The sequence below is a fragment of the Sus scrofa genome, chromosome 7 (assembly GCF_000003025.6).
Source record: "Sus scrofa isolate TJ Tabasco breed Duroc chromosome 7, Sscrofa11.1, whole genome shotgun sequence".
In the NCBI taxonomy this organism is placed as follows: domain Eukaryota; kingdom Metazoa; phylum Chordata; class Mammalia; order Artiodactyla; family Suidae; genus Sus; species Sus scrofa.
The window spans coordinates 56,870,312-56,885,224 of NC_010449.5; the positions used below are offsets into that span (position 1 = coordinate 56,870,312).

Here is a 14,913-nt window from a genome sequence, read left to right on the forward strand (position 1 = left end):
AGACTTTTCCCAAAGTGGAACACACATATACACCACTCTAGTTCTAAACAACAACCTAAAGTAGAGAATGGGGATAAACACATGAATGATTCAAGTAAAAAAAAAAAAAATTCATTCTACTCTGTCTTAAAATACTCATACATTTTGAGTAAAAGGTAAAAAAATTATTTCAGGCAAACTAAAAAGGTGATTAGTTCCATTTTTCATTTCAGTTTTATTAATCATACCTAAAGCCATTCTGTATAACCTTTCAGTTCAACTCAACTCAATGAGCTTTTATTAAATACCTTACTACATGCCAAGCATTATATCAAAAAAGGATATACAGAAATTAAACATTTGAAGACTTCTAATTTCAGCCACAGTGAATCAGCTTAACCTGGAATAATCTTGCCCCCAAAACGGCACAAAAAATGTAAAACACAAAACATCTACTCGAAAGCATTAAAGAGGAGCTAACACAGCCAGGACTTGAGAGACCATGATCCTTCAAAGGAGGAAAGCACATGAGGTGAACTCCACATTCACTCTGGATCTTGCCCTAAGTGCTTACGCCAATTTTTGGCAGAGGATAACAGTGCAAGCTGAAAGTGGAGATAAAATTTGGTTTAGAGCTATCAGAGTAGTTGGAACTTGACAGGGAAAAATCCTTAAAAGAACGTAATCATAAAGAAGTGAGCCAAATTAACTGTGTGCAATTTCCCCTCAAGCTCTGATCATATCCAGAAACTTAGGAGAAAACAGCAGCTTTGTTCCTCTCCCCAGGTAAGATTTATTAAGAACCAACCACAGAATTACCCCTGCTTCCTGAAGACAGTCAATCCAGAGCAAAGTCTACATCCTTGAAGACTCCCCTCCAAAATTACCTAGCAAAGGCCCAAGTCTTTTCTAACACCTTATTGAGAAACCCCGTAACTTCCTATAGTGTGTGTTTTCCCTTCCTTTAACAAATCAATAAACCTAATTTATTCAACTGAAGTTGTGTTCCTTGATGGTCTCGTCTGGAGGGCAATGGTGAAAAAGCTAAGAAAAAGAATGAACTATATAGCTTCATGTAAACATTAGGAGTCAATCTCCTAGACTTAAGGATGAGTGAAAGAAGCCAAACACAAAAGGTACATACTGCATAATATTATTTATAAGAAGTCCTAGACAGGCAAGTCTAATTGATGATGCCTAGTAGTCAGAGACTAGTTACCTTTTGGGAGCATGACTGAGATGGGGCATGAGGGAACCTTCTGAGATACAAGAAATGATCTATGTCCTGACAATAAATGAAACATTAGTAAAAATTCATTGAGTGATACACTTTAAATCTGTATATTCTGTCAATATATACCATATTTTTAAAAAAAAGGAGTTCCCACTGTGGCTCAGCAGTAACGAACCTGACTAGGATCCATGAGGACATGGGTTTGATCCCTGGCCTTGCTCACAGTGGGTTAAGGATCCGTTGTTGCCGTGAGCGGTGGTGTGGGTCACAGACACAGCTTGGATCCTGCACTGCTGAGGCTGTGGCATAGGCAGGAAGCTATAGCTCTAATTCGACCCCTAGCCTGGGAACTGCGATATGCCACAGGTGCGGCCCTAAAAAGAAAAAAAAAAAAAAAAAGAGTTAATCTCACAAGTGCACCTATACACAGTACTGCCCTCAAAGAACCACAACAGCCTTTCCTGGACATCTTAAGAGAGGCTTGACAAACATGAATTTCTCATCTTTGGGTACTTGTAGAAATTTGCTATCACAAATAAAACCAACAAATTCAGAGATTAGTAATGTCATCCCACATATCAATAACTGTTGAGTGAAATATATTTATGAAAATACTTACACAAACCTAAATTCCATGTAAACAGCAATTATAATGCATTCCACAAAATTTCTAAATACTGTACTGATATAAAATTATCAATTTATATAATTTTTATGGGCGTTCCCATCATGGCTCAGGGAAAATGAATCCGACTAGCATCCATGAGGACACAGGTTCAATCTATGGCCTTGCTCAGTGGGTTAAGGACAGGCGTTGCCATGAGCCTGTGGTGTAGGCTGCAGACAGGGTTCGATCCCACACTGTGGCTATGGTGTAGGCAGGCAGCGACAGCTCCGATTCACCCCTAGCCTGGGAACCACCATATGCCGCAGGTGCAGCCCTAAAAAAAACTAAAGACCAAAGAAAACAAAAAAATATATATATATAATTTTTATATTGTTGTTTTTCAAGAAATGTACAGCATCACTAAATAATTCTTACTATTAAAATATCAAAATACCCTTAACTTTTCTGCACTCAATTACATAAACAGTATTAAATTACATAAACAGTATTAAATTCTTACTTCTGTCTTATTAAATATATACCAAAATAATAACATCTGTATTTTATATATCATAGTAGTTACTAACTATTAAACACAGCTTTAAATAATCAATAAATATGTATATGGATTTCTTCGTAATAATAGATAACATAACAGGTACTCAATAAATACATGTAAATGAATGAAAGTAAAGCTTACCACTTCTTCATCGGAAAGTTCCCGCCCTTGTATGCTGCTATTCTCTCTCACAGCTTGCTGGTGTTTCTTCCCTTTAATGTGGCTAAAAAGATACACCTCTGAAGAGATCTAAAAGCATAAAATCAAAGTAATTTAATGAACATATAATTATATCTAATCTTAAATATTACATATTCTATCCAGTATCCTACATGCAAGTTGCAATTACTCTGGCATTTACACATGAGGCTTAAAAATATTTTTTTAGAATACAATTCTGAGAATCCTCTAGAAGACACATGGTTTAAAAAGCCATGTCATCAAAGCCAACCTTAACAGGATATCATCTCTTCTAAGTATCAGAGTTCAAGTTTCAGCACTGAAAATGTTTCTTTTGCTGTTGTTGTTCTTAATTCTCCAAAACATTGATTTGGGTTATCATTAAGCAGATGTATACCCATTTTAGCAGCATCCGCATGCTTTGGCCCTTTGCACTGCCCAAAATCCTGACATTATTTTTGTACTACTTACTTTGCATAAAAACCATGAAAGAAATCCACAGTAATTAGCAGATGCCTTAGCATGACTTTTAAAAGACTGAGAGTTTAATAAATTTTAGTAACAAATTATAATGTATCATCACAATATTGATACTGACAACCTACCAGGACATTGCAGAGAGAACACTGCTTCTTTCTTTCATAAGGGGTCAATTTGGGGGCATAATCAGTATTTGCATGTCGTCCACTGCTTAACTCAGCAGCTTTTTCTTTTCTTTGTTCAATCTGTTCCATGTGCCTTCGAATACTTTCATCATGCTGTAAATGAAGTCAAAGTGTGAGAATATAGATATTTATTCAAGTTATACTGAGAACTTGAAAAAGCAATATTTATATTAAACTTTCTAAAATAATAGAATGTCTTAATTCAATATTAACATGGACAATGAGGACAAGAATTCACATAAAACCCTTTAATATCTCCTGCATGCATCATAACATGTCCTAAAGTATGCCCCATGGAATATTAATGAGTGTTTTGTAGAAGAGATTCTATAATGAATTTAGAAAATTCTAAGTTAAAATTAGTTCCAAAATAAATTTGGAAAATATCAAGTTAAAACTAAAAAGGTTTTTAACCCAGATGATTACAGAGCCTCTAGCTTATCACTGTGCACTGTAACTTATTAAAGCTAGCTTATACTGACATTCTACACACTTATTTGACTAAAACATTCTTTTGAGAAGCACTTCCTGAAATACACTATGGGAAATGCTGACACACAGGTAAAGGCCAAGCTTATCCTCATAGCAGACAAGGCCCGTAATGACACAGACCTCTACCCACATCAGCTCCAGTGACTTCCCAGAAAACAAAAAAAAATTAAATTAACCAAAAAACACTATTTCAGATTTCTGACTTCATGCTCACACCATTTCATATGGCTGGATGCTAACCCACCCATATACCTATTCAACTCATCTTTCTTTCAAGATTCGGCTCAGATTTTACCCTCTAAAATTACTTCCCTGACTTCTGAAACCCTTTACATTAGACTTAGTATCCTCCTCTGTACTTCCATAGCACTCCAAGTATACCTCCAACCATAGGAAAATTATCTCACACTAGATTGTGTGTTTCTTGAAATACTCAGAACCATGTACTACTCATCTCTGTATCCCCATGTCTACCACAAGGCTCAATAAATATTTGTTGCATTAAATTTAAATAAATGATAAAGTTATAGGATTATACAAATAGTAAAACATAGTTCTCTACCCTATGGAATTTACTATCTCTGTGACAAGCCAACACATATAATAATAGTTATGATACACTGTGAAACATTTATACTGCTAAAAACTAACATACTAATGGTAAAGATTTTCTAGAAAATATCGATTTATCATATCTCCCTAGCTACAAATGAGCAACTGTAAAATTTGTAAGCACTGAAATAATCACCTTTTAGTTTATTTATAAGTAATTTGAAGTCTATGAATATCAGAAGCCTAGCAGTAATGTCTTCAAGTCATTAACATTGCTTAGTAAAACCAAGAGATGCTGAAAGTCTTTTATATTTTTCCCTCAATTGCTTAATCTTATTAATTTCATTTTTCAGTCAATTTAGTTGGAAATGATCATAGCCAAACAATATAAGTCTTATTATATGTATATTAAAAATGCAAATTACTTCAATTTTATGTAATTAATTAAATAGATAAAATTTTAATCTCATGCTACATTAAAATAGCTCTAAAATTTCAAACTAAAATATATAATATCCCTACTTTGAGCTGAATTTTTTTCTGCAGCTCTTCCATAGCTTCTTGTTGAGCAGCTGTGAGTGCTGCCAAACGTTCTTCCCTGTCTCTGTAAGAAGACAGTAAAAATTATAAACTCAACAGCTTGAAGTAACAAATTTCATGAGGTTAAAAAATGCAACTAGGAAACACAGGCTAAAGAGTGTTTTTTTAGGAGTTCCTGTTGTGGCTCAGTGGGTTAAGAACCCAGCTAGTATCCATGAGGACAGGGGTTCGATCCCTGGCTTTGCTCAGTGAGTTAAGGATCCAGCGTTGCTGTGACTGTGGTATAGGCCGGCAGCTGTAGCTCCAATTTGACCCCTAGACTGGGAACTTCCATATGTCGCAAGTTTGGCCCTAAAAAGAAAAAAAAGGGGGGCTTAAAATTATTTTTTCTTAATGCCTATTAAGTCTCAGATATGTTACTGCTCATTAAATGTTTAAGAAGCAACAGGCATTATTAGGTATACAAATAGGTTTCTGGACCCAGGAATGGGTTTAAATACTAGCTCTGGGACTATCATTTAAACACTGCAGTTTGAAAACATGCATTTATCTCTTTTCCCCTCTAAAATCCTATAAAACAACATGAATGGAATAGAAAAGGCAAAAATTCACAAAGACAAAGAAAACAGGACGGGAAAAAAATCACAAACAAATTACGAGACATACAAAGGATGCCAATGATCAGGAAAAAAGCAGTCAGCTGAAACTATGTCTGAATGAGACCATATGTTGGATTCAGTAGACAAGGACTACAAAACAGTATTATAAATATAAGAACTAAAATAAATTATGCCAAAATAAGGAAAAAATCACAATAATTCAACAAATAAGGAATCTCAACAGAGAAGGAGAAACAACTTTTTAAAAACTTTCCAACAAAAGGAACTACAAATCCTTAAATCGCTAATTCTAGAGGTGAAGCAGGGAAAATATGAGATGAATCTGAAGCCAAAAAGAAAGGAAGTACTCAAAAAACAAAATAATGAGGTATGTCAAAAGGAAAAAGAGGTCAAATGAAAAAGCTCCCAATGTCTAAAGCTGAAACGATCTGAACAAAAAAATAAATACCATAATACTGGCTAAAAACCAAAGTATAAAACAAATGTAAATGAGTCCATGTTGACACAAAAAATGTATTTAATAAATACATAAATGGTTTTACGTATTTACAGAAGAACTGTAAATAATTTACATAGGAATTCTTCTCTTTAGCATAGTCCATGCTTAGTGGTTTGCTTCCAAGAGGGGAAGGGAATTCTTCTATTATACAGTGAAGAAAGCTGACAAATACTACTTACCTAGGTGATCAAAGTTAACAAAATCAGCGATAAGACGATAGTATGAACCTTAGACATTTTTAAAACGGTAATTCATATTCACCTCTGTGGTCTTCCTCCCAAAACCCATAACCTTATCAATCTAACCATGAGAAAAACAAGATATAAATCCAAAATAAGGAAATGTCTAAAAAATACCTGACCACTACTCTAAATTGTCAAGGTCATCAAAACTATGGAAAGAATGAGAAACTGTTACAACTCAAAAAAACCTGAAGAAAAATGACAATTAAATATCTGAAGAAATAATGGCCAAACACTTCACAAATTAGATGAAAAACAATGTACAGAGTAGGATAACCATGAAGAGAATCTACCTAGACAATTCAGAGTCAAACTGGTGAAAAACAAAGACAAAAAGAAAATTTTGAAAACAGGAAAAAAAACAACTTAACATATATACAGAGGAAAAACAGTTTGATTAATGGCCGATTTTTCATCAGAAACAACAGAAGTAAGAAGATTCAAAGTACTGAAAGAAAAACCAAAAATTCTATATCCATCACAACTACCATTCAAAATAAAGGCAAAATAAAAATATCCCCAGATAAGCAAATATCAAGATAACTTAATGAAAGCAAACCTCTATTACAAGAAATACTGAAGGAAGTCCATCGAGCTAAAAAGAAATAATGCCAAAAGGGAACTTGAATCCACAGAAATACACTAGAAATGATAAATATGTGGATAAACATAAAAAATGTACAAATATATTTTCTTATAATTTCTTTGAAAGATGTGGGACTGAACAAAGAAATAATCATAACACTATTATTGAGTTTATGTCATATATAGATATAATAACATGTGATAATAACATTAGAAGAAGAAAAAGACACGGTGCTATATTGGAATAAAATTGTTCTATTTCACCAAAATTAAGTTTAACCTGAAGTAGTTGGGATAAGCCATGATGAATGTTGTAATAAATAAGGCAACCACTAAGCAAATAACTAAAATAATACAGTTTTTAAAATCAAATTTAAATGATGCACTAAAAAGTATTGGCTTAGCAAAAAAGAGGACAGTAAGGGAGTAAAAACAAATTGAGACATGGAAAACAAGTGTCTAAATGACAGACATAAGTTCAGTCATATCAATAAATTTCATTACACAATAGTAATGATGGAGTAAGAACAGACATATAGATATCAATAGAACAGAATAGAATCCAGAAATAAACCCTTATGCCTATGATTAACTGACCATGAACATGAAGCAAGACAATTCAATGGTTAAAAGCTAATCTTTTCAATAAAGAGTGCTGTGATAAATGAATATCTGTATGAAAATAAATAAATATGGATTTTTTTTGTTTCACACCCTATATAAAAGTTATCTTTAAAAAAATTAAAACCCTGGCATTGTGAGAGGTAGCGAGGTCGATGCCCACATCCTCCACCAAAAAAAAAAAACAAAACAAAAAAAAAAACTAGAAATAAAATTAACTAAGGAGAAAAAAGACTTACAAACCGAAAATTACAAATTTCTGCTGAAAGAAATTGAAGAAGATACAGAAAAATGAATAGGAAGAATTCATATTGTTAAGATGTCAATACCACTTAAAGAAAGCTACAGGTTCAATGTACTCTCTATCAGTTTCAAGGATTTTTTGTTGTTGTTGAAATGGAAAAAAGAAAAATCTATCCTAAAGTTCATGTGGAAAAGACTGAAGTTGGACCATTATCTGATACTAAATACAAAAATCAATTCAAAATGGATCTAAGACCTAAATATAAGATCTAAAACTGGATTTGGCAATAATGTCTTGGATATATCATCCAAAGTATAAGCAACAAAAGAAAACAGATACACTGGACTACATCAAAATTAAAAATTTTTGTAGACTATCAATAGAGTGCAAAGGCAATCCACAGAATGGGAGAAAATATTTGGGTCATATCCAAAATATATAAAGAGTCTCCTACAATTCAACAACAAGAAAAAAATCTGACTTAAAAATGGGCAAAGGATTTATATAAATATTTATATAAATATTTCTCCAAAGAATATATACAATGGCCAACAATAAGATTCTCGAAGTTCCTATCATGACTCAACGGTAATGAACCCAACTAGAATCCATGAGAACATGGGTGTGATCCCCGGCCTCACTCAATGGGTTGAGGATCCAGCATTGCTGTGAGCTGTGGTGAAGGTCACAGACAAGGCTTGGAACCCACGTTGCTGTGCCTGTGGTGTAGGCCGGCAGCTGCAGCTCCAATTTGAACCTCAGCCTGGGAACTTCCATATGCCACGGGTGCGGCCCTAGAAAAGAAAGAAAAAAAAAAAAAAAAAAAGATCCTCAGTATCACTAATCATTAGGGAAATGCAAATCAAAACCATACTAAGATACCACTTCATAACCCATTAGGATGGCTATTACATGTTTTTTAAAAAAAAATTTTTTTGGCAATCAGAAATCTTTTATTTCTTTAAAAGATTTTTATTTTTACCATGATAATTGGTTTACAGTGTTCTGTGAATTTTCTACTGTACGACAAAGTGACCCAGTCACACAAACATATATACATTATTTTTCTCACATCATCCTCCATCATGCTCCATTACAAGTGACTAGATATAGTTCCCCAAATATAGAACGCTTCATGAATTTGCGTGTCATCCTCGTGTAGGAGCCATGTTAATCTTCTCCATATCATTCCAATTTTAGCATATATGCTGCCAAAGCGAGCACACATATTTTTAAAAAAATAAGCATTGTTGGGAATGTGCATAAACTGGAACTTTTGCACTGTTAGTGAGAATGTAAAATGGAGCAGCTGCTACGGAAAAAAGTACAGCATTCTTCAAAATATTGAAAATAAATTTACCATGTGATTTAGCAATTCTACTTCTAGCTATCTATATACTCAAAAGAATTAACAGCAGGAACTTGAGCAAGTATTTGTACACCTGTGTTTACATAAGCAGCATTATTCACTATAGCCAAAAGGTGGAAGAAATCCAAGTATCCATTCAAAATGAAGAGATAAGAATAATATAGTATATATACACAATGAAATATTATTCAGCCTTGAAAAGGAAATTCTGACATATCCTGCAACATGGATCACCCTTAAAAACACTATGCTAAGTAAAATAAGCCAGTCACAAAAGACAAATAGTGCATGATTCCACTTAAATGAATTATCTAGAATAATCAAATTTATAGACAGATAAAATGGTCAATGCCAGACATCAATCTCTGGAGAAAGGACGGAGTGTGGAGGTACTGTTTAATAGATACAGAGTTTCAGTTTTGCAAGATAAAAGAGTTCTGGATATGGATGGTGTTGATGGTGGTACAACAATGTAAATATACCTAATGCCAATGAACTGTAAACTTAAAAATGGTAAATTTTTACGTTAAGTATATTTTACCACAATAAAAAGGAATATATACAAAAGCTGTTTATAGAACAAAGTTACAAACTTTATACAGACAGTTATAAACACCTAAATAAGTGGAAAAAAACAATTAGTAGTATGTTCATAAATTGGAAGACTCAATTTCAAAAATATCTATCTCCCCACATTATAGAGTCAATGCAATGCCAAGAAAAATTTTGACAGTTGATTTTTTGTATAGGATTGGGCAAGCTGATACTAAAACTAAGGTTGATATACAAAAGGGCCAAGAAACTCCTAATAAAAAATAAAGTGAGGGATTACCATGAATGTTGTAAAACTTTGATAATTAAGGCAAAGGATACAAAAAAATGACCACTAGACAAGCATATAGAGCCTATAAACAGACACACACACATGGAAACTTGACTTGTATTAGAAAGCTTTATAGATCATTAAGAAATCTATAAAAGTGCAGTTTCTTACTCCACTTTTCAGTAAGAAAACTGCAATAAAGTGTGTTAGAACAACAGCGTATCCCCATGGAAAAAAATGAAATTGGATTCGTACCTCAAATCATACAATAAAATCAGTTTTAAGTAGATAAAGACTTCACTATTAAAGAAAAACTATAACATTTTGAAGAATTTCTTATGACACAGGATATGAAAGGATTTCATAAACAAGACCAAAGAGCACAAATCACAAAGTTTATTCAGTTTTACTACACCACAATCAAGAGTTTGTTAATGAAAACAGATCCTAGAGAGAATGAAAAGGCAAGCCACACCCTACAGAAATATCTGTAATATACATATCTGATAGATAATTAACATCTAGTAAAATAATTCTTAAACATTAAAGAAATAAAGATCCCAAGAGAGAAATGACAAAAAACTTGAATAGGTACTTTACATGAAAAAAACCTGAGTAGCTGACAAGCATGCAAAAGTTGCTTAGCCTTACCATTAACTGTGGACAAGTAGAAAAGCAAAGGAAAACTACTAAGAGCTATCTTCTCACATCCATCAAATCTGCTACACAGTTAAGAGGTCAGAAAAAAAATCATATGTCAGCAAGGTGTACACCAACCAAAAGGGACTTGGGTTTGGCCAATTTCTTTCCTGTGTCTCTGTATCTTATACAAATGATTTTAAAAGGTAGGGATGGCTTAGTATCATTTATCATAATCAGAGTGGCAACATGCTGACCGTCAGACTCTTTCAATCAAAAGACCACCACGGTGGCTCTTGTGACTTAGCCTTTGATGCATGACCATGTCCAAGCCTGGTACTATAACTTAGAACTTTTGCTCCCAATATTTTCCTTAAAATTTATTTTGCTTAACTTAGCCAGAATCAAATTCTCTTTCTTGCAACCAAAATGTATTGAAATATCAAGTTTCCCATCCAACAGAAATGTTCAAAAGGCTTCCATTTTGATACAAGGTCTTAATTCCTGGAAATCAAAATTTAGTACAACAATTCTGCATATCTGACTATTTCTAAAAAAAAAAAATCTACATGACAGCAAATAGCTTTAAGACTTGATTTGAGGGAGTTCCTACTGTGGTGGAACAGAAACAAATCCAGCTAGTATCTGTGAGGATGTGGGTTCAATCCCTGGCCTCACTCAGTGGGTCGGGGATCTGGCATTGCCGTGAACTGTGGTGTAGGTCACAGACATAGCTCAGAGCCCACATTGCTATGGCTCTGGCATAGGCCAGCCACTGTAGCTCCGATTGGACCCCTAGCCTGGGAACCTCCATATGCTTTGGGTGCAGTCCTAAAAAGCAAAAAAAAAAAAAAAAAAAAAGGAAAGACAGCAAGAAAGAAAAAAAAAGACTTGATTTGAATATGTGCTCAATGTAAAATATTCATCAAGATCAAAATTAAAAAGTGAAGTACCTAGCTCTTTCCCGGGCTGCATCTTCACGGGCTTTTTCCTTTTCTTGCCTCTGTTGTTCAATTCGGGCTTCCTGTTCTTTCCTCTTCATTAACAATTCTTCTACACGGGCCTGCCGTTCTGCTTCTAGAGCTCTCTTACGTTCCTATTGCAGAAATATTTTAAAAGACTAAGTATCGTCTTTACATTCTGATATACCATTCATGAACTGGTTATAGCTATTTATTACTAAGTATAATATGTATTTAACTTGTTTAGCTATATAATATCTCAAAAACTCAAGGGTAAAAAACAAACGAATCTGGTATAGGAATTTTCTCTAATAAAAAACATAAAAGTTTTAAACTCAAATTTATTTGAAGTTTTTAAAAAAATCTATATTATGTCTGAAAACATAAGGTTCAAAATAAAATGCAAAAGGCTTAGGAATATTTTTAAGACCAAAATCCTGAGGAATATGCTTTTAAAAATTATAAATTGATCTTAAAAGTGAAATAAATTAATATTATATAAAAATAATTATGTATATGTGAAATGTAGCTAAGTTGTATGCATAAATGTCAATTTGCTGATTATTTTTATGGATGTAAGAAATATTCCAATATTGTACTAACAGAAATAACTGGACTTCAAAAAATATCCAATCTTCTAATTTCTGTTAATGAGTAGAAAAGAAAATTAGTAATTGTATAGCTAATAAGCAAAATTAGTAAATTCCACTAGTATTTTCCTTTCTAAAATTTAAGTTTCCTAAAGATAGGAAAATTTGTACCCCACCACAGCATCTTGTACAGATAAACAAACATCTGTTAAATGAATGAAGCATAGCTTTATAAAATAATATTCATTATAAATCTATATGCTTACAAATAAATATATAAACCTACAGCAAATGAAATGGGGTGATTATCTAATTTTCAAGCCATCTGAAGCCTCTCAGATTCCCATGCACTGTATTCCAAAGTCAAGGTTGTGTTTATGGCAGCCTAAGAAAAGATTCTGCAACCCCCCACACACACCTTTATGCCTACAAAACAAAAGATTAGGGCAACAGGACAAGGCAGAGTATCTAAGGAAACTGAGCTTAAAACTAACCCATTGATAATTTATATATCAAAAATGGCAAACTGAGAATACATGATGGCAGCATTAACTTAGTATTTTGCTTACAAAAAACAAGAATCACCATTGCCTTTAACGATTAATTTATGGGAATGTTTCAAGAGTAAAAGTAAGGCAGATGGAGCGCCTTTGAATCCTTTAAGTTAGGACCTTACTATCATTGTATTTACAAAATGCTTGGCATTAGTGCCTTGTACATACTGTAAGTTCAAAATTGTTTTAGTTTTATATATATGTTATATACTACCAATGGATTTTTTTCTAATATCAGTATACCTCAAATATATATAGGTTTTAAATTTTTCTCTGAAAATTAAATCCATAGGAAATTTCTACATTTTTAAAACCAAAAGAATTCTGAGTGGTCAAAACAATTTTTAACTGTTAGTGAGAAAAGAAAACTTCTTACTACTTTCAGAAAAGAACTAGGTTGGGTTCATCCGAGGTTCACAAGGATGGTTCAACATACGCAAATCAATCAGCATCATACACCACATTAACAAAAAAAAAGTCAAAAATCATATGATCATCTCAATAGACGCAGAAAAAGCATTTGACAAACTCCAACATCCATTCATGATCAAGACCCTCGCCAAAGTGGGTATAGAGGGAACATTCCTGAATATGATCAAAGCCATTTATGATAAACCCACAGCAAATATAATCCTCAATGGGGAAAAACTGAAAGCCTTCTCACTCAAATCTGGAACAAGACAGGGATGCCCACTCTCACCACTGCTCTTCAACATCGTTGTGGAAGTCCTAGCCACAGCAATTAGACAAACAAAAGAAATAAAAGGCATCCATATAGGAAGAGAAGAGATCAAACTGTCACTGAATGCAGATGACATGATTCTATACCTAGAAAACCCTAAGGACTCAACCCCAAAACTACTTGAACTGACTAATAAATTCAGCAAAGTAGCAGGATATAAGATTAACATTCAGAAGTCAGTTGCATTTCTGTACACCAGCAATGAAACATTAGAAAAGGAATACAAAAATACGATACCTTTTAAAATTGCACCTCACAAAATCAAATACCTCGGAATACACCTGACCAAAGAGGTAAAGGACCTATATGCCGAGAACTATAAAACCTTAATCAAAGAAGATGTAAAGAAATGGAAAGATATTCCATGTTCCTGGATTGGAAAAATCAATACTGTGAAAATGGCCATCCTACCCAAAGCAATCTACAGATTCAATGCAATCCCTATCAAATTACCCATGACATTTTTCACAGAACTAGAACAATCCAAACATTTATATGGAACAACAAAAGACCCAGAATCGCCAAAGCAATCCTGAGAAACAAAAACCAAGCAGGAGGCATAACTCCCCCAGACTTCAAGAAATACTACAAAGCCACAGTCATCAAAACAGTGTGGCAGTGTTTATCAAAACAGACAGACAGACCAATGGAACAGAATAGAGAACCCGGAAATTAACCCTGACACCTATGGTCAATTAATCTTTGACAAGGGAGGCAAGAACATAAAATGGGAAAAGGAAAGTCTATTCAGCAAGCATTGCTGGGAAACCTGGACAGCTGCATGCAAAGCAATGAAACTAGAACACACCCTCACACCATGCACAAAAATAAACTCCAAATGGCTGAAAGACTTAAATATACGACAGGACACCATCAAACTCCTAGAAGAAAACATAGGCAAAACACTCTCTGACATCAACATCATGAATATTTTCTCAGGTCAGTCTCCCAAAGCAATAGAAATTAGAGCAAAAATAAACCCATGGGACCTCATCAAACTGAAAAGCTTTTGCACAGCAAAGGAAACCCAAAAGAAAACAAAAAGACAACTTACAGAATGGGAGAAAACAGTTTCAAATGATGTAACGGACAAGGGCTTAATCTCTAGAATATATAAGCAACTTACACAACCCAACAGCAAAAAAGCCAATCAATCAATGGAAAAATGGGCAAAAGACCTGAATAGACATTTCTCCAAAGAAGATACACAGATGGCCAACAAACACATGAAAAAATGCTCAACATCGCTGATTATAAGAGAAATGCAAATCAAAACTACCGTGAGATACCACCTCACACCAGTCAGAATGGCCATCATTAATAAATCCACAAATAACAAGTGCTGGAGGGGCTGTGGAGCAAAGGGAACCCTCCTGCACTGCTGGTGGGAATGGAAACTGGTACAGCCACTATGGAGAACAGTTTGGAGATACCTTAGAAATCTATACATAGAACTTCCATATGATCCCGCAATCCCACTCTTGGGCATCTATCCGGACAAAGCTCTACTTAAAAGAGACACATGCACCCGCATGTTCATTGCAGCACTATTCACAATAGCCAGGACATGGAAACAACCCAAATGTCCATCGACAGATGATTGGATTCGGAAGAA

General features: G+C 34.0%; 1 protein-coding gene across 5 annotated transcripts in view; it reads right to left on the reverse strand.

The window, feature by feature from the left end:
- The window catches only part of SCAPER (S-phase cyclin A associated protein in the ER), a 429,066-nt gene that overhangs the window by 287,065 nt on the left and 127,088 nt on the right, over positions 1-14,913 (reverse strand). For all 5 annotated transcript variants that reach the window (XM_021099014.1, XM_021099012.1, XM_021099013.1 and 2 more), the window contains 4 exons: positions 11,404-11,546; positions 4,791-4,872; positions 3,165-3,317; positions 2,521-2,628 (listed from right to left, as the gene is read on the reverse strand). In XM_021099014.1, coding sequence (XP_020954673.1) covers positions 2,521-2,628; positions 3,165-3,317; positions 4,791-4,872; positions 11,404-11,546 — 486 coding nt within the window. The remainder of the gene's footprint in view (positions 1-2,520; positions 2,629-3,164; positions 3,318-4,790; positions 4,873-11,403; positions 11,547-14,913) is intronic.